Consider the following 26,349-nt stretch of genomic DNA (forward strand, 5'->3'; position numbering starts at 1 on the left):
AGGAATGGGCTCCATATCAATAGGCTACTGTTAATATATTCCTCAGTCACTTTGCATCAATAACCTAATTGGCAAATGTATGCCTATTACAAAATGTGAAATAAGTAGCTAATGCAATGATAAAATGTTATTGTGCACCTGTTCTACAGAACTATCCATCATGTATTACATTCTGAAGTCTCTTATTTTTGGCTCCGCGTTAGTCAGTCAGTCTTTTTTGGCTGGTGGTCAAAGACATATGGTGTCTCTAAGCAACATCAGTCTTGTCTGTCATTTCGACAGGAAGCTAAGCATCACACAGACTGAGACACACACTGTGACATGATGAGAGACAGGTTGTGTGAGTGGAAAAAATATATATTTAGAGCAACAGCCCAGGGCCTCTATGTATGAAGATGAATGATGATATGAACATCTGAAAAGATGCAGACCCCAGCTTCTGAGACCTTGGCCTGTGCAGATCAGAGCACTCAGATCAAAGCAAATGAGAGATTATGGTTTTGTTGTAGGTCCAACCCCCCTCTTCCCCCCACCCTTCCAACACCTTGACAGCAGTCAGATCGCTAACTAGCTCTGGTCCAGGGCGTTACGTGCGGCTGAGCCTGCCATTATAACAGGCCACCAGCAGTGCAGTGGGCTTGTGTTGGCCAAACACGTATTTTATTCCTGGCCTCAAGGCTGCCACAGGCAGTGCATCGCAGGTTCAAATCCGGCATGAAATAAAGATACCTTTTTCTATGGCATATGCAGACATTTTCCCTGCCTCAGGCCATGCAGTGCTTCTGTTGGCTATATAGCAAGGGCATAAGACACGACTTACTGGTTAGAGTTAGAACCATTAATTATTTTCTTCTTATTTTTATATTTATTTATTAGACTTGTTGTTTCTGTTGAAATATCAATGAAGTGATATCATTGGTTGAGACCGAAATGAGCCTTGCTGTCACATGATTCACTATTGACAGTTTTGCCGCGAACATCTGTAGCTAGCTAGCTAGTTACATTACTTCCTTTTAGAGACGGTTCAATCTCTGACTTCTCTAGCTACTTGGCTAAACTTGATCACATTGTTTGTAATAACATTATTTAGCGGTAGTTAGTTAATTAAGACAACGTTAACCTATTCATTTTGACCCATTATCTGGCAGTTTGAATAAAACTATCTAACGAATGATCTCTGGTGACAGTCAGCTAGCTAAGTTAAAGTTAGCTAAAGTTAGCTAGCTAGCAACCGCGGTAGGAAAGGCAGGAAGGTAGGTTACAATACATTTACTTTAGCTCCATTGAAGGAGGCGCAAATATGATCAGTTACATTAATAAAACAAACCATTCTGGTCTGCATTTATTTTCAGGGTAAAATGACGAGCATGGACGTTGTTTATGAAAAGATTCACTTCAGGCACGATCCGAAATGGTCTGTTCATGTTCGCATGGGCCACCCCGTCCAGGGCAGCTTGATGATCTGCGTCGCCTGTGTCATTGAGATGATGGAAAGCAACAACGTTGCGGTATGATATCTAAATATTTACATTTACATTTTAGTCATTTAGCAGACGCTCTTATCCAGAGCGACTTACAGTTAGTGAGTGCATACATTTTTTAAAAAAATATTTTTATTTTTTCATACTGGCCCCCCGTGGGAATCGAACCCACAACCCTGGCGTTGCAAACGCCATGCTCTACCAACTGAGCTACATCCCTGCTGGCCATTCCCTCCCCTACCCTGGACGACGCTGGGCCAATTGTGCACCGCCCCATGGGTCTCCAGGTCACTAGTGGCACAGCTAGCACTGCAATGCAGTGCCTTAGACCACTGCGCCACTCGGGAGATATAATATTAAACATGTTTTATTGACCACATATTGGTATTTCTGCTACAACAGCTAACATGACATGAGATGTGATATATCCATATATGCACTTGGCTGCCCCTGTGGTTCCATAATTTGTTTTACTGTGAGTGTCCTTGGGTATCTTGAAAGGCGCAAATAAAATGTATTATTATTATTATAAATGCATATCTTGCCCTTCAATAGTCTGTGAGAAAGTCTGTGGCGCTGTCGGGGATCAGTGGGGTCCTGAAGAGCTGTCCTGGGGCTCTGAAGGAGCTGCTACTACAGGACCATAGGGTCTGTCTGCATTTCACAGCATCTTTACTGGGTAAGAAACACACACACACACACACACACACACACACACACACACACACACACACACACACACACACACACACACACACACACACACACACACACAATCAAACAAAGCCTTGCTTTATCCCTTACTTTATTTGAATCCCTGTTTTCTGTACAGGGATGCTTCACACAGTAGAGGACCCAGCCACTCTGAAGCAGGCCATACAGGGTAAGAGAAAAGCTTAAATGCCCTGATTATAAACACGGCTGCTTGAGAATGCTCACTCTTTACTGACTAAATCATAATATCGTTGTACTATTGTCTCAACTTGTACCCCATGTCACTACATACTATAGCATGACCAGGTTTGTTGGCTCTCATAGTCTGGGTTTAAGAGAGATATGGGTTGTTGAGTGCCTCAGCAGAATTGTTAATTAGAGTGTTGCTGTTTATGGAACCCCACAGGACCACTGTGTTGAAGCATTTCACCTGTGTTCAAGCACTAACAATATCACTGTGTGCACTGTGCCAGGATAAAGTGTGAAATGCACAATTTGCAAGTTTTCAAAACAGTGTTAATTGAGCCCTAAGAATAATGCTATGATAAGTTTCTTTCTTTCTTTCTTTCTTTCTTTCTTTCTTTCTTTCTTTCTTTCTTTCTTTCTTTCTTTCTTTCTCGGTTCAGTGCTGGTTCAGCTGCTCTTGGAGTTACAGAGTGAACAGTATGTGTACTACATCCTGGATGAGATACACACACAGGTGAGTAATATCACACATACAGGTCTGAGCGGGCTGAGATGTGGACAAGTCCTCTCACACTACTAGAAAGAAGCTTGATTAGAGTCAAAGGATGGAATAAAGAAGTTGGTGCACCTTTGTTACTGGTGGGAATGGAAGGGTGGATTGTGGACTAACTGTCATTGACAAGACTGACAGGAATTAAGTGATACAGTACTCTAGGAATAGATTGATTTGGTTGGTATGAATTTAGACACAAAAAGTGTGTGAAAATGATTCTAGAGCCCCCTCTCTGTCCCATGTCCAGCTGTGTGACCAGTCCAGTGTGAGGGGTTTCCTGCCCACCTTCACCTTCTTGGGGAAGCTGGTAGATGCTGTTCCTTCCCTGCCACAGAGCCTGGCCTCCAGCCACGGTGAGATAGTGTACCACACCACCACCATCTCTCACTAAGCTCACATTAAAATACTCTTCCTTCTTTGTGCTACCATTGAGTGTTTACCTTCGTTCACCCTCAATGCGTTCTCTGCCCTATTATTTTTACCACCATTACCTGTGTAATGACCAGGGACTTGGCCCATTAGTCATTTGTATCTTAACTTAGGTCACGTGGGGCTGGCATATCATTGAAAGGTTTTAGCCTGTTTGGTGGTGAGCTGTGTGTGTGTGTGTGTGTGTGTGTGTGTGTGTTATTGTGAATTTGCCTGTACTGGTTTTATAGTTTGGCCGTGGCTGCGAATACTGAGTTTTCGCCCCCGCACTGGCCCTCTGGAAACCTCTTTCTCAAAGCTAAGGATCTGCACATGTTATTTTATGCACACATTTTTTCTACATAGCTGCTGCTCACACTCCACCTCCCTTCACGTTTCTCTCTTTACTCACCCTATGAAACATGATGTAGCCGATGTCGCTGCCTCATATTTTTGAATAGCTGAAATAAAAACCACGCAGGGATTTGAATGAATGTTCTAAAAAAATACATTATGAAGGCTACAACCCTTTCTGTCTGTTGAAACGGATATTGCAGTTGCACAAGCAGGAGGCAGTCCCTACACATTGCATTGGAGCAGTCCGCATTTTGTGTGATGATGTAGGCTAATCTTTATAGTTGCTGCCATATCGAAGCCACCAGCCAGAGTTGCTGAAAAAGAACACTACTACTTTGACTGCCGGTCTGCCTCCTGCTATAGCCAATGTTTGCAATAGTTATGAAAATAGAACATTACATCGCTAATTAGACTGCGTGTCTGGGTCTTGCTTGTATTTGATATGCTGCCTATATAGCTGCATGTATAACTCCCCATTTTAAGCACACACAGGCCCTATAACTGCTATTTTGCCTCTCAATGATCATGTAAGTAGCCTACTGCATGAGTAAGCTACCTATAGCTGTTCCACCTCTGGGCACCCGAACCATCTAGGCAGCCAAGCGCGTATCCCGACCGGTAACCAGAGTGTGAAAATGGGCAAGTTCATTTTGAATCGCCCGGGGCCCCGGTTGCTTATGTTTGCAATACTGTTACAACAGACACCAAGTTTGTACAAACATGTTGATCATGTATTTTGTGTGCAACATGAAAATAGCTGTATGTAGCCCAACTCCCCTCCTGAAAAAATTACATGAAATTGCGCTTATGCTTAAGAGCCTACTGGGGCATGGAATGCAATAGTTGTAACATGTCGACCATGTCTTTTGTGTGCAACATTCATCGGAGATCAAGGAGGGAGCGGTAGCGAGCGGCGCACTGAGCAACAGCTACGTAGGTAGCGGAGTGGGCAGCGCCACATAAAAAGAAAAAAAATCCTGCAAATGAGCAGAAATCTCTTGTATCGTTAGCCACAGAACTTTCAGGTTCCAGAAAATGCAGAACCGCAGCCACTCTGTAATAGTTTTGTGTGTGTGGGCATTGTCAGTGTTTTACTATTGTGTCTAAGCAGCACGGTGTCGTGAGTCCATGTGGACTGCCGCTATTGACGGTGCCTGCCTGTCAGCGAGCTCACACCACCCAGCTGGTATACAGGCACTGAGGCCCTGAATGGGGAAAGGAGTGAGAGCGAGAATGAAAGAGAGCAAGTGTGAGAGAGAGCGAGAGTGAGAGAGAGAGAGCGAGAGAGCGAGAGAGATGGATAGAGAAAGTACAGTAGAGAGGGAGAAACTATTCAATACAGAGAACTCCACTCACGAATAGTAGCCACAGCTTGTTTTTAATCATCGAATGTCAAATTCATGTCATTATTTTCCTTTACATTACTTTGCATAGTGTTGAAATGCACAGACAGACATGTTTTCTACCTCCTTTCTCTCATCTCCTCCCGTTCGTATTGTGGTGTAACCAGACATGGCTGGAGCTGGGAGTCTCTCCTGGCTGGCTGCCTCTGGAGTCGGACATGTTCCACAGAGCAGCTGTGTCTGGGCCTCTGACTCTCAGGCTGGCTGGCTTGTGTGAGCAGCTCTAGCTCGCTGCGTCAAAGTTAAACAAACTCAATTCAACAGGGTGCCTGACTGAGTCATGTGTAGTATCAGCCTGCCATGCTTTATGCACACAACTGTCTGTGTTCTCCGCTACTCTCAGCCAAGAGTGTAGCTGGGGTTTAATTCCAGCTTTGTTCACTGTTTTCCCTTCCATCGGCCATCGCCCTCATTTTCTGTCTGTCTCTGCCTTAGTGTGTGTATGTGTCTCTCTCATTTCCTCTCCCCCACCTCCCTTTTTAATTATCTTCCTCTCTCCCCTCCTCCCTCCCTCTCTCTCGCTCCAGTGCCCCTGTTGGAGCAGTTGTGCTCAACGCTGCTCTACCCAGACGAGGGTCTGAAGGCCTCAGTGTTCTACGTGTGGCAGAGGGTGTGGGGGGCGGCGGGAGCTGCCCAGTCCCTCCCCTCCCCCCTCAGAGACAGGATGTGTTTGCTGCTGCTGCAGACCCTGGCCCACGCCTGCTCCACTCAGCTCACCATCAACTGCCTGGGTGAGAACCATCATATTCAAGGGGACAGTGCTTATTACCATATAATAAGCGAATGTAGCTATGATATGTGCATGTAACCTAACATTTAGCATGAATCAGTGAATATGGAAGTGTGTTTTCTGTTTGTGTGTCAGGTTTCCTGAAGCAGCTGCTAAAGCTGGGTGAGGTGGTGTCTGTGCTGATGAACAGCCCCTGTGAGCAGATCCGGTCTGATCTGGATCAGAGCCTGGGCCAGGACCGAGAGGACCAGTCCAGCACCCATCTCTCTCTGGAGCGCTGCCCACTGCCACTCATACTCAAAAAGGTTTCACCAATCCACCACCATTTTGTCTTTAAAATGTGATAGCAACAGTAGAAGCAATCTTTGACTGATTACATTGAGTGTCTATAAAACGACAGTGTTTGAAGACATTGTCATGACGACTAATGTGTGTGTGTGTTGTAGCTGTTGCTGAGTGGGGATGAGACATTGCAGGTGGCCAGTGCTCAGTGTATGGCTGCTATCCTGGTCCACTCCCCCAGCCAGTACTGTGCTTCCTTCATCCAGGCAGACGTACCCGGTGAGAGAACTTGTTTGAATGTCTGAGAAGCCTTATGCCCATTCTGTTACTGTATCTTTCTCTCCTGTGTCTCACCATTCTCTCCCAGAGTTTCTGTTTGAGCGTCTGAGCAGTGGCAGTGAGGTGTTGCTCTGGTCCGTCTACAGCTGTCTGCTGCTGCTCACTGAGGACCCGCTCTTCTTCTCCCAGTGTCACTCTGTCTACGGTGAGAGAAAAGAGGACACACACACACACAGAATCACACACACACAGAATCACACACACACACACAGAATCACACACACACACAGAATCACACACACACACAGAATCACACACACACACACACAGAATCACACACACACACAGAATCACAGTATGGCATCATAGGATTACTGAGCAAGACGTAAAAGTCACAGTGTGTGTGTGTCAGGTATTGAGTCTCTGGTACGCAGTCTGAAGGAGGCCCTGAGGCTGACTAACGTGGAGGTGCAGAGACAGGGCCTGCTGCTGCTCACAGAGATACTGGAGAGGTGAGGCATCGGGTCTGTCTACCCCATACATTCTATTTGACATTTTGTGAATGTATCGCAAGTTGTCCTTTACATTTCAGTGAAAGTGACAAGACTGGTCTCAAAGTGCTGAACAAGCACGAGAGAAAGGCGTGAGAGAGAGGGGTAATTTGACCTCATTCACAGCATCTCGTATATTGTGGGTTGTTGCGTGTAGGGGAGTGTTTAGAGGGTTTTCCAGGTTCCTCTGGGCTGTCCAGCGGCTGTTGTGGCAACAGCCTGCCTGACCACATCTATTATGGTACCATGTCGCTGACGTCAGAAAAACACTGTTGAGCTTTGTGACAGCGATAGGTCACAGCTGTTTATTTTGTGACTGTCTTTCTCTCTCCAGGCAGCCTGTGGGGGTGCGTCTGTTCCCGAGCGGTCCAGGGTTTGTGGCCGTGGCAGAGGCGGTGCTCTCAGGAGTCTCCTCCCCCTGTCTGCAGGTGGCAACACAGGCAGCCAACGCTGCCACTGCCCTCCTCAGGTACACAGACAGACAGACAGATGCAGGCTGTGAGCGTACCAATGTTATTAGAAAGTCACCACAAACGTGAGCTAAAGATACATGTTGATTGTCCATCTCCCTCTCTGTGTACTGTGTGTCTCTGTAGAATGAACCACCAGTCCAGCCCAGTGCAGTACAAAGAGCTGGAGAAGCTGGTGGAAGCCATTATTGCAAGGTGCACTGAGCTGCCCTTACCTGCCTCCTCACGGTGCAGAGTGAGTCAGTCTCTGTTCACCTTTGTGTGTCAGCACTGGGAGAACTCCACTTCATTTCATTTCAGGAATCATCATTGAAAAAGTTTATTGACTGTGTCCCTGTTACTCTCTCTTCCAGGTGAGCCTTAAAGGAGCTGAGCCCAGCAGCCAGGCCTCGAGAGCGGGAGGGTTTCTACTCCAGGCCCTGGTCTGTTTCCATGCCGCATGCAGGTCAGTGAGGCAGAATGAAATTGTTGCAGTCGCAGATAACATGTTTAATGTTTGTTTGTGTGTCTGTGTGTTGTGTTCCAGGTTAGTGGAGCAGTGTTCGTCTGAGCCTGGCCTGAAGGAGAATGTGTTCACAGCTCCGTCCAAGCAGGTTCAGGGTCAGGACCCGTTGGAGTCCCTGTGTCTGTGTCTGCTACACTGCTGTGACACTGTTTGCATCCCCACCGTCACAGTGAGCCCTGCCCCCAGCACACACACACACACACACGTTCATGCATCATGTGTATACACGTACACACTCACACACGTGTGTGTGTGTGTGTATGTAGAGGCATTGTGAGCGCGCCCCCAGCGCCCAGGTGCTCCAGCACTTCTTCTCCATCCTGTCGTACCAGTTCTCCCTTCTACCCTCCCTCAGGCCCCTCTTCGCTGCCAAACTGGGTGAGGCATGTTGTCAGGGTGATCATTTTGTTCACCTCCAGGTGTAATGACCTATGTCTCTGTCCTCCCTCCACACCTCTGACTCCTCCCCCTCTTCTTCCCTCTCTTCTTTACAGCATCCTCTGGTTTCTTCAGGCTGGCTCTGGAGCACAAAGCTGTCCTCTGTGCAGGAAACAGGTAACAGGAGTACCTGAGGAAATACACACACACACACCACTATCACCCCCCCAGACAGGTAATTGCTAATGGCGCTGTTATAGTGTGGAGTTCTTATTGAGTGGACCCAGTAAAAGTGCCCAGGAAAGTGAGAGATGACACAAACAGAAGCGTTTTTCACGTCACTTTGTTTCAGTCTAGCCATGAAAGCTCTTCTCTCATCAGTGTCAGTCTTGTCTGTCTGTGTGCATATGAAGAGGAAGCTCACAGGCCAGGCTGGCTATGTGGTTGCGCTTGAGGTTCACTAACTGTAACTCTCCCCTATGAGCTGTAATGATACTGAGTCCACAGTGCATTTTGATATTTTTAAACTCGATTGAAATGCTAAGTCAGAACATTTACTGCACACAGGAGTAGGTTTAATAATATTATTAGGGTTATTATTATGAGTGCAATGCATACATTATTTTTTTCAAACTGGCCCCCCGTGGGAATCGAACCCACAACCCTGGCGTTGCAAACGCCATGCTCTACCAACTGAGCTACATCCCTGCCCTACCCTGGGCCAATTGTGCGCCGCCCCATGGGTCTCCCGGTCGCGGCTGGCTACGACAGAGCCTGGATTCGAACCAGGATCTCTAGTGGCACAGCGATGCAGTGCCTTAGACCACTGCACCACTCGGGTTATATACAGTATAACATCTACCTTTCTTAGTTGTCCCTCTCTCTGTCTTTCTCTCACACTCACTCGCTCTTTCTCATCTCATGGTAGAAACCCAGCTCTGAATGCAGCCTGCTGTGGTTTTCTGCAGAGGCTCAGTGTGTGTCTGCTGTCCCAACCAGACCCTGCAACCAGCATCCTCCCACAAGGTACTGACAGAACACATTAGCCATAAAAAAAACAGTAGCATTAAGGTTTAATGTGACAGTAAAGCACTTTGTAGCACTTCAAATATGTGGAGTGGGCCTTTGGACTTCATTATGCATGGAAACGTGTGGTGTGGATGTCCTGTGAGTGACTGTGATGCAATTAAATAACGAAAAGGTCTACTGAGAGCTGCTGTCAGTGTGTTCTCTACTGTCTCTCTCTCTCTCTCCCCCCTTCACCCCCCTCTGTTCTCCAGACTGTGAGGAGATAGAGGCTATGTTTAGGTCCAGCCTGCCCTCTCTATGTTGTCGTGTGTGTGAGTGGCCCTCTCTGCTGTGTGAGTCCCCAGGGTCCCAATGTGACCCTGCCGGCCCCAGGGCCACTCAGTACTGTCTGCTCACCCTGCTGCACCTGGCCCTGCAGCATGGAGACAGGTACTAACACACACACACACACAAACCACTATAACACATTCAACAAGGGTTCAGTTCACTTGGGGACATGTAGACACTGGCACAGTTTTATGGTTATTAACGATACAGCATTGCTTTGAAAGATGTATGTTTACTGTGGCCAATGATTTACATAGCATGGGAGGGTTTTGTATGCGAGTGTGCATGTGTGTGTATACACTGAGTGTACAAAACATTAAGAATACCTGCTCTTTCCATGACATAGACTGACCAGGTGAAAGCTATGATCCCTTATTGATGTCACCTGTTAAATCCACTTCAATCAGTGTAGATGAAGGGGAGGAGACAGGTTAAAGAATGTATGGCCCCGTGTAGCTCAGTTGGTAGAGCATGGCTCTTACAACGCCAGGGTTGTGGGTTCGATTCCCACGGGGGGCTAGTATGAAAAAAACAAAAAAATGTATGCACTCACTAACTGTAAGTCGCTCTGGATAAGAGCGTCTGCTAAATGACTGAAATGTAAATAATTTTTAAGCCTTGAGGCATAGATTGTGTATGTGTGCCATTCAGAGGTTGAAGGGGCAAGACAAAATATTTAATTGCCTTTAAATGGGGTATGGTAGTAGGTGCCAGGCGCACCGGTTTGTGTCAAGAACTGCAACACTGCTGGGTTTCTCACGCTCAACAGTTTCCTGTGTGTATCAAGAATCGTTTACCATCTAAAGGACATCCAGTCAACTTGACACAGCTGTGGGAAGCATTGGAGTCAACATGGGCCAGCATTCCTGTGGAACGCTTTCGACACCTTGTAGAGTCCAACCCCAACGAATTGAGGCTGTTCTGAAAAAAGGGGGTGCAACTCAATATTAGGAAGGTGTTCATAAGGTTTTGTACACTCAGTGTATGTGTTTACAATACAATACACTTCCTGTACCTATCACCGCACCATAAATCGTTGTGTGTGTGTGTGGTGTGTGTGTGCACGTGCACCATAAAACTTTGTGTGTGTCTGTCTATGTGTGTGTACCAGGCTGCTCCCTGACTCCACAGTGTTCTCCTGCGTGGTGACTCTGCTGTGCTCGGTGCAGGAGCAGGGAGACTCGGCCCTGCCTCCCTGTGTGCTCAGGTCTGCCCTCTACCTGCTGTCTGTCACACAAGACAAGAGCCCCGACCTGGACTGGGTAAGTCAACTCATTTCTATACGATGATAATAGTGGGGTGCTGGCGCTCTAACAACATTTAATAAATTACATATTGGTTGTTCATTCCTTGGAGTATTTAACTGAAGTTATAATCAATGCAATATAATCCCACTTTGGTTCAAAGGCTCTAATTAACACTCTTTGTTCTTGGAACTCAATTATGGAGTTACATCAACTTTATATACCTTCCTTTTTGAAGGCTGGGTATTAATGATACCGAAAGATAAATAGTTTCCCCTTTTATGTCCACAACAGAGCTAACACAACTCTAGTCCTTAAGGACATGGCTCTGCAAGTCTCCATTATTCCTCAAGACCTTATTGGTGAATGAAGTGGTTGATGAATGTACAGTGGTTTGCGAAAGTATTCACCACTCTTGGCATTTTTCCTATTTTGTATCATTTGATTTACACAACATGCCTACCACTTTGAAGATGCAAAATATTTTTTCTTGTGAAACAAACAAGAAATAAGACAAAAAAACAGAACTTGAGCATGCATAACTATTCCCCCCCCAAAGTCAATACTTTGTAGAGCCACCTTTGGCAGCAATTATAGCTGCAAGTCTCTTGGAGTATGTCTCTATAAGCTTGGCACATCTAGCCACTGGGATTTTTGCCCATTCTTCAAGGCAAAACTGCTCCAGCTCCTTGAAGTTGGATGGGTTCCGCTGGTGTACAGCAATCTTTAAGGATTACTGTTATACTATTCCAGGTATTCCTTAAAGAGGTAGGGAATACCTCTTTAATGCCCTCCTTGCCTGGTCCGTGAGTTTTGGTGGGCGGCCCTCTCTTGGCAGGTTTGTTGTGGTGCCATATTCTTTCAATTTTTTTATAATGGATTTAATGGTGCTCCGTGGGATGTTCAAAGTGTCAGATATTTTTTTATAACCCAACCCTGATCTGTACTTCTCCACAACTTTGTCCCTGACCTGTTTGGAGAGCTCCTTGGTCTTCATGGTGCCGCTTGCTTGGTGGTGCCCCTTGCTTGGTGGTGTTGCAGACTCTGGGGCCTTTCAGAACAGGTGTGTATATATACTGAGATCATGTGACAGATCATGTGACACTTAGATTGCACACAGGTGGACTTTATGTGACTTCTGAAGGTAATTGGTTGACTTCTGAAGGTAATTGGTTGAACCAGATCTTATTTAGGGGCTTCATAGCAAAGGGTGTGAATACATATGCAGTCACCACTTTTCCGTTATTTATTTATTTGAATTTTTTTTAACAAGTTATTTTTTCCATTTCACTTCACCAATTTGGACTATTTTGTGTATGTCCATTACATGAAATCCAAATAAAAATCAATTTAAATTACAGGTTGTAATGCAACAAAATAGGAAAAACGCCAAGGGGGATGAATACTTTTGCAAGGCACTGTACATGGCCATAGCTCCTCTGTTTCTTGTTAGTCAAGTCACAACAAATGGCCTTAAGCATCAGAGTTGTGCACCTGTAAGAGTTATTTTTCATTCTTTAGTCCTCTGTTTCCCCTCCACCCCCCCCCCTCTCTTGCCCAGGCTCCTCTAAACTGCATCAGCAAGGCCCTGTCCAGCCCCAGTTTCGCCTCTCTCTACACCCACCACCCTCCACTCCTACACTTCCTCTTCCGCTACCCAGAGCTGGCCGAGCACTTTGGGCCCCGGGTCCTGGAGCTGTGGCTGTCCCACCGTGCTGAGTCCACACTGCAGTCAGACACTCACAGTAAGAAGACAGAGGGCCCGTCAGAGCAGAACCAGGACCCAGACACCACAGCCCTGCTGGCTGTGCTGGAGAAGAACCCCACTGTCATACTGACCTTGCTGGTGAGGGAGGGAGACCCCATGTACTGGCCAGAGACTGGGCACAAGCTTGTTCCTTTGCCAACCCCAGCTCTCTGCATGAACCCCTGCCTCTCTGTGTCTGTAGGGCATGGTGTGTACCAGGGAGTTTCCCCTGGCAGAACGTGCTGTGGAGGTGCTGGGGAGTTTCCTGCAGGGCCGGCAGGGCTGTAAGGCCGGCCTGTGTGTCCTACTCAGACCCACTCTGCTACAGGTGCTCCAGAGACTGGGCCTGGAGAGCAGCCAGGGGACAGGAGGTGAGGAGAAAAACAAGAGAGTATACATTAGGCCCTAATCTATGGATTTCACATGACTGGGCAGGAGCGCAGCCATGGTTGGGCCTGGGAGGGCATAGGCCCACCCACTTGGGAGCCAGGCCACTCACTGGGGAGCTAGGCTCAGCCAATCAGAATTCATTTTTTCCCCACAAAAGGGCTTCATTACAGACAGAAATACTCCTCCGTTTCATCAGCTGTCCGGGTGGCTGGTCTCAGACGATCCCACAGGTGAAGAAGCCGGATGTGGAGGTCCTGGGCTGGCGTGGTTACATGTGGTCTGCGGTTGTGAGGCCGGTTGGACGTACTGCCAAATTCTTTAAAACGACATTGGAGGCAGCTTTTGGTAGAGAAATTAACATTCAATTGTCTGGCAACAGCTCTGGTGGACATTCCTGCAGTCAGCATGCTAATTTCACACTCCTTCAAAACTTGAGACATCGGTGGCATTGTGTTGTGTGACAAAACTGCACATTTTAAAGTGGCCTTTTATTGTCCCCAGCACAAGGTGCACATGTGTAATGATCATGCTGTTTAATCAGCTTCTTGATATGCCACACCTGTCAGGTGGATGGATTATTTGGGAAAAAGAGAAATGCTCACTAACAGGGATGTAAACAAATCTAAGAGAAATAAGCTTTTTGTGTGTATGGAACATTTCTGGGATTTCTTTTATTTCAGCTAATGAAACATGGGAACAACACTTTACATGTTGCAGTTTATGTTTTTGTTCAGTATAGTTGTAGCTCTCAGAGCACGCAGGGAGAACAAAGCGGCTTCACTCTGTGGCGTCAAGTGCAATAGAAGAAAATGTGCGTTGACATTCCTCTCCTATAGGAGCAGGCAGTAATTGAGAGACTAGAGCAGCTTCACAAACAGCCGAGAGCGAGCACATCACATCCACCCCCCAACAGTGTCTCAGCATCCCAGACAGCTTTTTATCAAGGCTGGGTTACACTGCATGCATACACTGTCCTGCCACCCATTCCGACTGATGGATACCCATTGAGGTTGTGTAGTTTAATTGCTGTAGCTCAAGGGCACAACACAAAAATATGTCAACTCTGGGGGGTTGAACTAACTAGTTACCATCAGCTCACCCACTAGACCACGCTGCACGATAGAATTTGCATTAATAAATACTTGATATTAACCTATAATGCTGTAGGGTGACTATTTAATGTAAATAGAATGCAGCCAGGGGAGTATGGAAATGAGTGTTTTGGCCTCTTTCTCTCTTTCTTGCTCTTTCATATCTCTCTCTCTTTAATTATTTATCCCCCTTATCCCCACTGTGATTGTGCTCATCTCTTTCTTTCTCTCTTATCTCCCCCCTCCCTCTCCCAATCTCTCTAGCCGTGGGCTCTCTCCCTCTGGTCCTTAGGTTGCTGTGCCTGATGCAGACCAGTGGCTCCACTGAGAATGAGATGGACGGCATCCACTTTAAACTGCTCTACCACGGTGAGGTCACAGGGTCAAAAGGAATCAGCCATGCATAATTCACTCAGATCTATAGCTTTGGTCTAACATCATAATTTAACCACTATTTTTCGCTGTACTCACTCTCTACATTCAATATCAGTTCAATCAACATTGAAATGCCTTGGGGTTTTTGCTCACATCAGCAAAGCATATTACATAAGCGTAAGCTGAATTTGTAGATGAAAGTAGTATTTAAGTATCAATAACACGAGGGCCTTCTTCTGATTATAGATATTATGATCTTGTATTCTGTCTGATGTCTTATTTTGTCTCCTGTCTTATTATGGGCGTGTTCCAGTGAGTAACCTGGCAGGGAAGCTGAAAGCCTCCAACACAGAGTGCCTGCTGCCAGCCTTCAGCTACCTGTACTGCTGTCTGCGTCTGTCCCCCCCTCACTGTACTGACAGAGGTGACAAACTCAGTCTGCCACCCTGTCCTTCTCATTCAGTGCAGCACAGCGAGCAGCCTTCATATACGCTGCCACCTGCCTCTCTCTCTCTCACACACAGTCCCCCAGACACACAGACTTGCGTTGTGCCATCTGGCCTGTAAGAGAGGCACACACTTGTACAGAACCAGTCAGTGCCATTCACAAGGGCACACAACACACTAACACATTAAATTGGTAGTATGTTTTATATATTGGATGATATCTTGAGTGTGATATCGTTTTGTCTTTTGTTTTTGCCTCCAGCTGTGTCCATGCTGCTGTGTAACACCGGGCTGATGGACCAACTGCAGGCTACGCTGAACCTCTCCTCCTCCTCTTCCCTCTCTCCTACGTCTGCCCTGCTGTGCTGCTCCCGTCTGCTCCTGTCTTCCCTCATCACCCTGCAGCACACTCATTCTGCTCAGGTTGTTCTGTCACGCTAACCCTTATAAAGGCCTTTACACAGGGTACACCATGTAGTACAAAACACACTCTAGGGGCCTCCTGTAGCTCAGTTGGTAGAGCATAGCGCTTGCAACGCCAGGGTTGTGGGTTCGATTCCCACGGGGGGCCAGTATGAAAAATATATGCACTCACTAACTGTAAATCGCTCTGGATTAGAGCATCTGGTAAATGTAGTGAGGACAGGACCAGGGGACTTACCAGGGGACTTACCAGAAACATTTATCAGAGACCTTGATGTTAGACAATACATTTGTCTCCTTGTACTGTAGGACAGTGTGTTGTTGAATGGAGAGCGTTGTTGCCATAGAGATCCTATTAAATTACATTCCTAATTCTATGGTTGTTGCCTTACCGTGTCTTGTCATTTCTTCCCTCTCTGTATCCCAAGGTCCATAGAAGCATCAGGTTGAACCTGGGCAGCACGGTGCAGGCTCTGGTCTTTGGGAAGAGGAAGACAGGCAGCCTCTTACTGGGTAACAACGCTACACCACACTAAGCAGAGCAAAGCAAAGCAGCATTGTTACACAGGCTTTAATTCCATTATGTGGCCTTCATCCAACAGAGGAGTTGGGATAGAAATGGCCTGCTGGTTCTGTATCTCTGTCTCCCAGCTGTATGAGTGGGCTGTCAGGGCCAGGGTGATCTACGGTCTGTCTCCCTGCTGTATGAGTGGGCTGTCAGGGCCAGGGTGATCTACGGTCTGTCTCCCTGCTGTATGAGTGGGCTGTCAGGGCCAGGGTGATCTACGGTCTGTCTCCCTGCTGTATGAGTGGGCTGTCAGGGCCAGGGTGATCTACGGTCTGTCTCCTCCGCTGCCGCCTCCTCCCTCTGTCTCGGTTCTCTCTCTTGCTCTCCCTCTCTCTTTCTGCTATCGCTAATTGTCTCTTCTCTCCCTTAGAGGGGTCTAATATCTCAGTGTACATGAGTGTTTGACAAAAGGGCTGTGCAAATGGCCACCAGCTCCTGGTCTGTGTCTCAGTGTGTTTAATCAGATCTCCAACTGACCTGTAACCCTGTCTCTCCCTTCCTCTCTCTTACCACCCAAACTCTTTCTCTCTGGTTGTCTTCTCTTCCTCCCCGTCACCTGCCAATCTTCTTTCAACCTCTCCCCTCTCTCTTCTCTGTCCACATTCTCCCTCTCCTCACTCCAAATGTCTTTGAATCCCACCCCTTCCCTCTCCACATCCTCTCGTTCCTCTGTCTTCCCTCTTCCTGCCTCTCCTCCCTCGCCTTGCACCACACAGCTAGTTCCCTGAGGCTGCTGCAGGCTGTTCTAGATGTTGACCTGGAGTCTCCAGTGCTGTGTGTGAATGTTGGCCCCGGGGTAGGACAGAGGCCCCTGGGGGACACGGACAGCTCTCTGTACCCGCTGGGGTCCTACGGGGCCCACTGCCTCATCACCGCACTCTACGGCCTCCTGCTGCAGGTCAGACACACCACACACACACACACATACACACTCTCACATTCCAGGGCTGTTAACACCCCAGAATTCTTCTCCCATACTGTTTTCTTCCCTCAATTTCCCATTGTTTCATTGTTTTCATTGTTGTTTGAAAAGCATCCCTGATAGAACTCAAGGCTGATGTGGTAAAGCACTCAAATGTGTCCTTCCTTTCTACCCTCTGTTTCTCTGTCTCTACCGTGCAGCCTTTTATGGTTTATGTGTAGTACATTGTTGTTAATGGCAGTGTTATGGGGATAAACGCACTTCATAAATACAGCGTATCATTACTGTCATCACTTAATGACTGGGTCAGAGCTCACCGTAACTCTACATGAAGCATCTTCAACTCCTCCTGTCTCTATAGCATAGTTTAGTCTATGCTGTGTATGTATAGTGAAGAATGTATTTAATGCTCAACTCTGTGTCCCTCTTCCTATATAACCAATTTGGTGTTGAACAATACCACCCTGTATCAGTCAGTGCAGTAGTTCCATGTCAGTGGTTGCACTGTAGAGCGTAGCTCCTCCTTGGTCCACTGCGCTGTGGTGCGCTACGCCGATGATGTGAGTCTGCACTGGCTTCCAGGATTAGAGTGGAACTCTCTGTGGTCCTCCTCTCTATAGCCATCTGCTCTACTTCACTATTTTGGGACACTAATCACTAGTCACTGCCTCAGTAGGGGTGGCTGTGGAGTGGAAGGATAATGCATTATTAAATAATCCCTCTCTCTCTTTTCACCATCCCTCTGTTTGGCTTAGTATCTTCTCTCTCCCTCTTACATTTACATTTAAGTCATTTAGCAGACGCTCTTATCCAGAGCAACTTATAAATAATAAATAAATAATATGCCATTTAGCAGACGCTTTTATCCAAAGCGACTTACAGTCATGCGTGCATACATTTTTTGTGTATGGGTGGTCCCGGGGATCGAACCCACTACCTTGGCGTTACAAGCGCCGTGCTCTACCAGCTGAGCTACAGAGGACCACTTATAAATTGGTGCATTCAAGTTAGGATAGCCAGTGGGACAACCACTCACTTTTTTTTTTTTTTTTGTGGGGGAGCGGGGGTTAGAAGGATTACTGTTATACTATTCCAGGTATTCCTTAAAGAGGTAGGGTTTCAAGTGTCTCCGGAAGGTGGTCAGGTGACTCCGCTGTCCTGGCGTCGTGGGGGAGCTTGTTCCACCATTGGGGTGCCAGAGCAGCGAATAGCTTTGACTGGGCTGAGCGGGAACTGTGCTTCCGTAGAGGTAGGGGGGCTAGCAGGCCAGAGGTGGATGAACGTAGTGCCCTCGTTTGGGTGTAGGATCAGAGCCTGAAGGTGAGGAGGTGCCGTTCCCCTCACAGCTCCGTAGGCAAGCACCATGGTTTTTGTAGTAGATGCGAGCTTCAACTGGAAGCCAGTGGCGTGTGCGGAGGAGCGGGGTGACGTGAGAGAACTTGGGAAGGTTGAACACCAGACGGGCTGCAGCGTTCTGGATAAGTTGTAGGGGTTTAATGGCACAGGCAGGGAGCCCAGCCAACAGCGAGTTGCAGTAATCCAGACGGGAGATGACAAGTGCCTGGATTAGGACCTGTGCTGCTTTCTGTGTAAGGTAGGGTCGTACTCTGCGAATGTTGTAGAGCATGAACCTGCAGGATCGGGTCACCACTTTGATGTTAGCGGAGAATGACAGGGTGTTGTCCAGGGTCACGCCAAGGTTCTCTGCACTCTGGGAGGAGGACACAATGGAGTTGTCGACCGTGATGGCGAGATCATGGAGCGGGCAGTCCTTCCCCGGGAGGAAGAGCAGCTCCGTCTTGCCAAGGTTCAGCTTGAGGTGGTGATCCGACATCCACTCTGATATGTCTGCCAGACATGCAGAGATGCGATTCGCCACCTGGTTATCAGAAGGGGGAAAGGAGAAGATTAATTGTGTGTCGTCTGCGTAGCAATGATAGGAGAGACCATGTGAGGATATGACAGAGCCAAGTGACTCTTCTATTCATCCCTCCATCTTGCTAAATGTCTTTCTGTCCTCCCCCTCTTCCAGAAGCAGGAGATGTTGCTCAGTGTGTCAGTGAACTGCCTGGGGTCTCTGCTGGGGTTTCTGCATAGGAGAAGCCCATCTACAGGTACCAGACTCAGACAAATCAAATCAAATGTGTATTTATCTCCATTTTATGATTTGAGTGCGAGTACCTTTCTCTCCCACCCACCGGCCGCCTTTCATTCTAGCCTGAGCGCAAACCCTCATACTGGCTTTCTATATACAGGGAATACCAGTACCGAGTTGATGTGCAGGGGTACGAGGTAATGGAGGTAGCTATATACATATAGGTAGAGGTAAAGTGACTAGGCAACAGGATAGATAAGACAGTAGCAGCAGCGTGAAAGTGTGTGTGTGTGTGTGTGTGTGTGGGGCGTCAGTATGCCTGTATGCGCATGTTATGTGTGTGTGAGCGTATGTCGTGTGTGTGTTGGGGTGTCAGTGTATGTATGTGTGAGTGTGTGGGTAGAGTCCAGTGTTTGTGAGATTTAGTTTTTTTTAAAGGTCAATGCAGGTAGTCCGGGTAACCATTTGATTAGCTATTTAGCAGCCTTGTTTAGCAGTCTTATGGCTTGGGGTTTAGAAAATTGATATCACTTGCCGTGCGGTAGCAGATAGAACAGAGAGAACAGTCTATGGCTTGGGTTGCTGGAGTCTTTGACAATATTTTGGGCCTTCCTCTGACTTCGCCTAGTATAGAGGTCCAGGATGGCAGGGAGCTCGGCCCCAGTGATGTACTGGGCCGTACTCACCACCCTCTGTTGCGCCTTGCGGTCGGGTGCCTTGCAGTTGCCGTACGATGCGGTGATGCAGCCAGTCAAGATGCTGTCAGTGGTGCAGCTGTTGAACGTTTTGAGGATTTGAGGGCCCATTCCAAATCTTTTCAGCCTCCAGAGGGGGAAGAGGGGATGTCGTGACCTCTTCACAACTGTGTGGGTCTGTGTGGACCATGTTAATTCCTTAGTGATGTGGACACAGAGGAACTTGAAGCTCTCGACCCGCTCCACTACAGCCCCATCGATGTGGATGGGGGCGTGCTCGCCCCTCTGTTTCCTGTAGTCCACGATCAGCTCCTTTGTGTTGCTGATGTTGAGTGAGAGGTTGTTGTCCTGGTACCACACTGCCAGATCTCTGACCTCCTTCCTATAGGCTTTCTCATAGTTGTCGGTGATCAGTCCTATCAGCTTGGCGGATGTGTTGTTGCCTACCCTCACCGCCTGGGGTCGGCCTGTCAGGAAGTCCAGGATCCAGTTGCAGAGGGAGGTGTTCAGTCCCAGGGTCCTGAGCTTGGAAATTATTTGTTTTTTTGGACTATGGTGTTAAATGCTGAGCTGTAGTCATTGAACAGCATTCTTACATAGGTATTCATTCTGTCCAGGTGGGTGAGGGCAGTGTAGAGTGCAATAGAGATTGCGTCATCTGTGGATCGGAGTGGGTCCAGGGTGTCTGGGATGATTGTGTTGATGTGATACATGACCAGCCTTTCAAAGCATTTCATGGCTATATATCTGAGTGCTACAGGGCGATAGTTATTTAGGCAGGTTACCTTGGCATTCTTGGGCACGGGGACTATGGTGGTCTGCTTGAAACAAGTTGGTATTACAGACCGGGTCAGGGATAGTTTGAAAATGTCAGTGAAGACACTTGCCAGCTGGTCAGCACATGCTCTGAGTACACGTCCTGGTATTCCGTCTGGCCCCGTGGCCTTGCGAATGTTAACCTATTTAAAGGTCTTACATCGGCTACGGAGAGCGAGATCACATAGTCGTCCGGAACAGCTGGTGCTGTCATGCATGGTTCAGTGTTGCTTGCCTCGAAGCGAGCATAGAAGGCATTTAGCTTGTCTGGTAGGCTTGCGTCGCTGGGCAGCTCGCGGCTGGGCTTCCCTTTGTAATCCGTGAAAGTTTGCAAGCCCTGCCACATCCGATGAGCATCAGAGCCGGTGTAGTAGGATTCAATCTTAGTCCTGTATTGACGCTTTGCCTGTTTGATGGCTCGTTGGCGGTCGTAGCGGGATTTCTTATAAGCATCCAGATTAGTGACCCGCTCCTTGAAAGCAGCAGCTCTTACCTTTAGCACAGTGTGGGTGTTGCTTGTAATCGATGGCTTCTGGTTGGGGTATGTACAGTGAGGGGAAAAAAGTATTTGATCCCCTGCTGATTTTGTACGTTTGCCCACTGACAAAGACATGATCAGTCTATACTTTTAATGGTAGGTTTATTTGAACAGTGAGAGACAGAATAACAACAAAAAAATCAAGAAAAACGCATGTCAAAAATGTTATAAATTGATTTGCATTTGAATGAGGGAAATAAGTATTTGACCCCTCTGCAAAACATGACTTAGTACTTGGTGGCAAAACCCTTGTTGGCAATCACAGAGGTCAGACCTTGTAGTTGGCCACCAGGTTTGCACACATCTCAGGAGGGATTTTGTCCCACTCCTCTTTGCAGATCTTCTCCAAGTCATTAAGGTTTCAAGGCTGATGTTTGGCAACTCGAACCTTCAGCTCCCTCCACAGATTTTCTATGGGATTAAGGTCTGGAGACTGGCTAGGCCACTCCAGGACCTTAATGTGCTTCTTCTTGAGCCACTCCTTTGTTGCCTTGGCCGTGTGTTTTGGGTCATTGTCATGCTGGAATACCCATCCACGACCCATTTTCAATGCCCTGGCTGAGGGAAGGAGGTTCTCACCCAAGATTTGACGGTACATGGCCCCGTCCATCGTCCCTTTGATGCGGTGAAGTTGTCCTGTCCCCTTAGCAGAAAAACACCCCCAAAGCATAATGTTTCCACCTCCATGTTTGACGGTGGGGATGGTGTTCTTGGCGTCATAGGCAGCATTCCTCCTCCAAAACTCCTCAACAACGAGTTGAGTTGATGCCAAAGAGCTCGATTTTGGTCTCATCTGACCACAACACCTTCACCCAGTTCTTTCTTGAGCAGGGGGACCTTGCGGGAGCTGCAGGATTTCAGTCCTTCACGGCGTAGTGTGTTACCAATTGTTTTCTTGGTGACTATGGTCCCAGCTGCCTTGAGATCATTGACAAGATCCTCCCGTGTAGTTCTGGGCTGATTTCTCACCGTTCTCATGATCATTGCAACTCCACGAGGTGAGATCTTGCATGGAGCCCCAGGCCAAGGGAGATTGACAGTTCTTTTGTGTTTCTTCCATTTGCAAATAATCGCACCAACTGTTGTCACTTACTCACCAAGCTGCTTGGCGATGGTGTTGTAACCCATTCCAGCCTTGTGTAGGTCTACAATCTTGTCCCTGACATCCTTGGAGAGCTCTTTGATCTTGGCCATGGTGGAGAGTTTGAAATCTGATTGATTGATTGCTTCTGTGGACAGGTGTCTTTTATACAGGTAACAAGCTGAGATCAGGAGCATTCCCTTTAAGAGTGTGCTCCTAATCTCAGCTTGTTACCTGTATAAAATACACCTGGGAGCCAGAAATCTTTCTGATTGAGAGGTGGTCAAATACTTATTTCCCTCATTAAAATGCAAATCAATTTATAACATTTTTGGCATGCATTTTTCTGGATTTTTTTGTTGTTATTCTGTCTCTCACTGTTCAAATAAACCTACCTTTAAAATTATAGACTGATAATTTCTTTGTCAGTGGGCAAACGTACAAAATCAGCAGGGGATCAAATACTTCCCTCACTGTACGTATGTATGGTCACTGTGGGGACGACATCGTCAATGCACTTATTAATGAAGCCGGTGACTGATGTGGTAAACTCCTGAATGTTATCGGATGAATCCCAGAACCTATTCCAGTCTGTGCTAGTGAAACAGATTAATTGGACCACTTCTGTATTGAGTCCGTTACTGGTACTTCCTGTTTGAGTTTTTGCTTGTAGGATAGAGTTATGGTCTGATTTGCCAAAGGGAGGGCGAGGGAGGGCCTTGTATGTGTTTCTGTGTGTGGAGTAAAGGTGATCTAGAGTTTTGCCGCTGTGTGTGCGGGTGATTTTTCTCATTGTATGGCCAGTGTCTGGTTGTCTTTTCATGTGTCTGTCAGTGTATTCACGCCTCACCATCACCTTGACCTGTCCTTTCCCCCTCTCTGTCACCAGCCCAGCATGTGGTGTGTCAGCCCTGGAGTCGCTTCCTGCTCTACTCTCTGCTCAACTCTGGAGAGAGCTGCCTGCTGCACCCAGCCACACTCACACTACTCACACTGGTAAAGGCTTCCGCATGCTTCGGGTCGGCTGGCGCGAACCGAACGAGTGTGCTCGCATACTCCCTTAAATGACCTTCGCTTGAAAAACGAGAACAAAGCGGCAATAATACTGTTTGTCCATCTTGAGACACTGTAGCCAGTATACACTTCCTGAAAATAGTCCGAATTAATCGAATATAACTCAAGAAATCTGTAATTAATGTTGATGTTTTTTGAAGAGGAGATCTTAGTCACGCAATTTTACATCTAACTAAAATGTTTGGTGCAGTATTACTCAAGTGAAAAGATTTGCATGAAAACTAATTGTCTGTCGTTGAATGACAACAAACACTTCATTGAAGAATCCCTTCTGTTGACCAATCACAGACGAAGGGACGTAGACTTCGGCTACCGAATTTCGGCTTGCCATGAGAAAAATTTTTGTGTGCACAAACAGCCGAAAAAAACCTTGCCTAAGACCAAAACGTCACAAAATGGCGTCATAATATATGCACATATATGAACTACTCCGAACTGTTTCGGATGGGAAACATGCAGATGCCTCAAGACTGCACCCGGACACACTCACACTACTGTTGGTCTTTGAAGCAGCACAGGGCCATTTTGAAGTGTATTAAAATGTGTCTTTGCCTTCTGTTTGTAAGCACCCTGAAGAAGCCTTGAATACCAACACGTGTCCCTCCCATGCAGCTGTTGCGGTATGGCAGTAGGGTGGTGGTGTGGGAGCCAGACCTGTGTCAGGTGTTGGAGGCGGTGGAGAAGAGAGGCCTGAAGGAGCTGGGAGAGAACACAACACAGGCCCTGAGACAGCTGCTCACACAGGTACAGTACACAACACACTGACTGGGACACATACAGCAGCACAGTAAAACGCAAACAGAGAGCACACAGGCCCAGCCCTATGAGGCTATGTTGAACGTCACTGAGACACACTCTTTTAATTGTCCCATGTCAACGCAGCCCCCTGTCACCACCTCTACGCCATTGTGTCACACATGACAGCGGCAGGACACAGGCCCTCATAGGGTTCATCTGGCTCAGGAATGGAATGTCACTGCACTGAAAGGTCATCACTGCCCCATTTGTCATGTGATACAACATCATGCTGGCCCTGCTGCCTCCCTTAGTGACAGAGCTGTGACAAGTGTGTGTGTGTGTGACCCAGTGACTCTTATTCAGGGGTTAGCAGAGCTGAATATACTCCAGCAGTATGCGCTTCAGTAGCTTGTCAGATCAGAGCGGGTCTTATGGGAGATTGTCCTGTCACGATTTCCGGTGCCTGCTGCCTCTTATAATAATATATTTATTTTATATAGTGCTTTTCACTACAAAGAGAATCTCAAAGATGCTGTAAAAACAAACAAAACAAATGTAGAGATCTGGCAGGTCTTGGTGATGTTCTTCCACAGCTTCAGATGATAAGGTGTTGTTTAGCCAGGCAGTAAAAAAAAGCTGGGCAGTAGCGTAAGCGGAGGGAGCTTCGATGGCACTGAGAGGGAGCAGCGTCAGTCAGTTACTTAGACAGGCCCGGAGCGCTTCATCAGGCACCTCGTTTGTTGTCTCCTCCTCCTCTGTAGGTAGGCTGGATAGTCCACTACTGAAGTGTAGCACCCACCTGGGTGAAGCTTCAGCAGCTATAAGTGCCAGAAAGACCACCACGCCTCAGCAGTAGTCAGGAAACAGTCCCCTACGAGGCGGGCCTCTCTCAATGCCTCACACCGCAGTCCACATCATTCATGCAAAGAGGGCAGGTGGAAAGAAGCCTGTGCTGTATTATAGCTGTTTCCACCAGACTCATCTCTCTTGTAGTGTCTCTCTCTCTCTCTTTCTAGTCTCTTGCTGTCTCTCCCTCACCCACTGACTCTTTCTCACCTCTCCCCCTCTCTCTTCCTCAGCTCCACTGCAGTATATTCCACCCCCCTCCTACAGAGGAGAGCAGACTGAGGGCCAATACTCTGATGGAGTCACTGAACTCCCTGCCTCCTACAGCCAACGACAACCTGCCCACCAGCATTCTGTATCCTTCACACACACACACAGTTATAACATAAAAGATAGTTAGTGCGAGAGACTCCTCGTTTTTTAAAAGCCGAGAGAGCAGTACTTATCAGTCTTTATTGATTTTTACAGGCCATTAACTAAATCTCTGTCATACGTGATGCATTTCACTTCATCTCTTTGAAAATGTGCTGTCCCTGCTGTTGCCACATACTGAGTCTCCACTCATGTTTCAGTACATCTGTCTGCCAGAGGTGTAGACCAACTTGTTTTAGTCATCAAAGACACAGACCATTACAGTGCTCTTTCTAGGAGCTCCCTTTCGCTCTCCTTCCTATCTGTCCTTAACCCCCTTTCTCAGGCGTGTTGGAGAGATGTCGGTCTGCCTGTCCGACTTCACTGTGAAGACAGACGGACACATTGGCTCTCAGTTATAGACCTTTTTGTTGTGAGAGGCTACATGATTGATTTACTTGATTTATTTATGGCTGTTTTTGCAACCAAACAGCCTTATCCTGAAGAGGTGTCTGGTAGGACTCCTGTCATATTATTACTGATTGACTGCGTCAATAAAAAAAACTAGGGGGGAGCATCCATTCATTTGCCTTTAGGTTTGAGGTCTTTCAATAATATAAGTTTATCATAAAAAATTGTTTGGAAAATAACAGTTGCTAGACACTACCGGTCAAAAGTTTTAGAACACCTACTCATTCAAGGGTTTTTATTTTTACTATTTTCTACATTGTAGAATAAAAGTGAAGACATCAAAACTATGAAATAACACATATGGAATAATGTAGTAACCAAAAATAGTGTTAAACAAATCAAAATATATAGTATATTTGAGATTCTTCAAATAGCCACCCTTTGCCTTGAACACAGCCTTGCACACTCTTAGCATTCTCTCAACCAGCTTCTTTCAATTAACAGGTGTGCCTTCTTAAAAGTTAATTTGCGGAATGTCAATTGAGGTCACCCATTTGGATGGCCATTGCTAGATGGGATACAGAAGTCAAATTGATGTCAAATGTGGTTTTTGTTTATTGCATTTTAGCTAACCCTAACTATTTTCCTAAGATTAACCTAATTCTCCTAACTTGCTACGTTAATTATCTTAACCTGCTGCGTAAGTTCTCCTAACCTGACATGTTGCTGGAGTGCTGCAGGATTTTGTTCCCAACAAAGCACTACGCCTGACCAACTGAGCTAATTGATCAGTAAAGTGATTGCCTAAATTCAACACACCTGGTCTTCCTGGTAGGTTCAATCA

The 26,349-nt window shown here is 47.0% G+C and overlaps 1 protein-coding gene across 3 annotated transcripts; it reads left to right on the forward strand.

The window, feature by feature from the left end:
- The first annotated feature begins 977 nt into the window (after positions 1-977).
- LOC121550946 (meiosis inhibitor protein 1) lies at positions 978-25,062 on the forward strand. Of its 3 annotated transcripts, none has more exons than XR_005997006.2 (30): positions 978-1,253; positions 1,353-1,508; positions 2,037-2,160; positions 2,314-2,364; positions 2,822-2,895; positions 3,182-3,287; positions 5,630-5,833; positions 5,968-6,137; positions 6,279-6,393; positions 6,482-6,598; positions 6,806-6,905; positions 7,279-7,413; positions 7,541-7,649; positions 7,768-7,859; positions 7,941-8,088; positions 8,186-8,297; positions 8,414-8,474; positions 9,226-9,323; positions 9,578-9,755; positions 10,765-10,915; positions 12,459-12,743; positions 12,847-13,015; positions 14,390-14,494; positions 14,814-14,924; positions 15,210-15,370; positions 15,799-15,883; positions 16,655-16,836; positions 22,975-23,081; positions 23,772-23,903; positions 24,977-25,062. XR_005997006.2 is itself a non-coding variant. In XM_041863402.2 (30 exons), the coding sequence occupies exons 2-30, from the start codon at positions 1,359-1,361 to the stop codon at positions 23,789-23,791; spliced, it is 3,648 nt and encodes a 1,215-aa protein (XP_041719336.2). In that variant the 5' UTR covers positions 978-1,253; positions 1,353-1,358; the 3' UTR covers positions 23,792-23,874. The 3 variants fall into 3 exon arrangements, 2 of the variants coding, with proteins under 2 accessions (XP_041719336.2, XP_041719338.2); XM_041863402.2 differs by lacking the exon at positions 24,977-25,062 and adding an exon at positions 18,893-18,974 and having other exon boundaries at positions 23,726-23,874; XM_041863404.2 differs by lacking the exon at positions 24,977-25,062 and having other exon boundaries at positions 23,726-23,812.
- The last annotated feature ends 1,287 nt before the right edge of the window (positions 25,063-26,349 follow it).

The sequence above is a fragment of the Coregonus clupeaformis genome, unplaced genomic scaffold (assembly GCF_020615455.1).
Source record: "Coregonus clupeaformis isolate EN_2021a unplaced genomic scaffold, ASM2061545v1 scaf0400, whole genome shotgun sequence".
Lineage (NCBI taxonomy): Eukaryota > Metazoa > Chordata > Actinopteri > Salmoniformes > Salmonidae > Coregonus > Coregonus clupeaformis.

Bases quoted from the DNA above. Each gene is read 5' to 3' on its own strand.
- LOC121550946 (XM_041863402.2), top strand. From the start codon at position 1,359: ATGACGAGCATGGACGTTGTTTATGAAAAGATTCACTTCAGGCACGAT. The intron at 2,896-3,181 runs GTGAGTAATATC...TCCCATGTCCAG, and splicing joins TGGATGAGATACACACACAG to CTGTGTGACCAGTCCAGTGT. The intron at 6,906-7,278 runs GTGAGGCATCGG...TTCTCTCTCCAG, and splicing joins CTCACAGAGATACTGGAGAG to GCAGCCTGTGGGGGTGCGTC.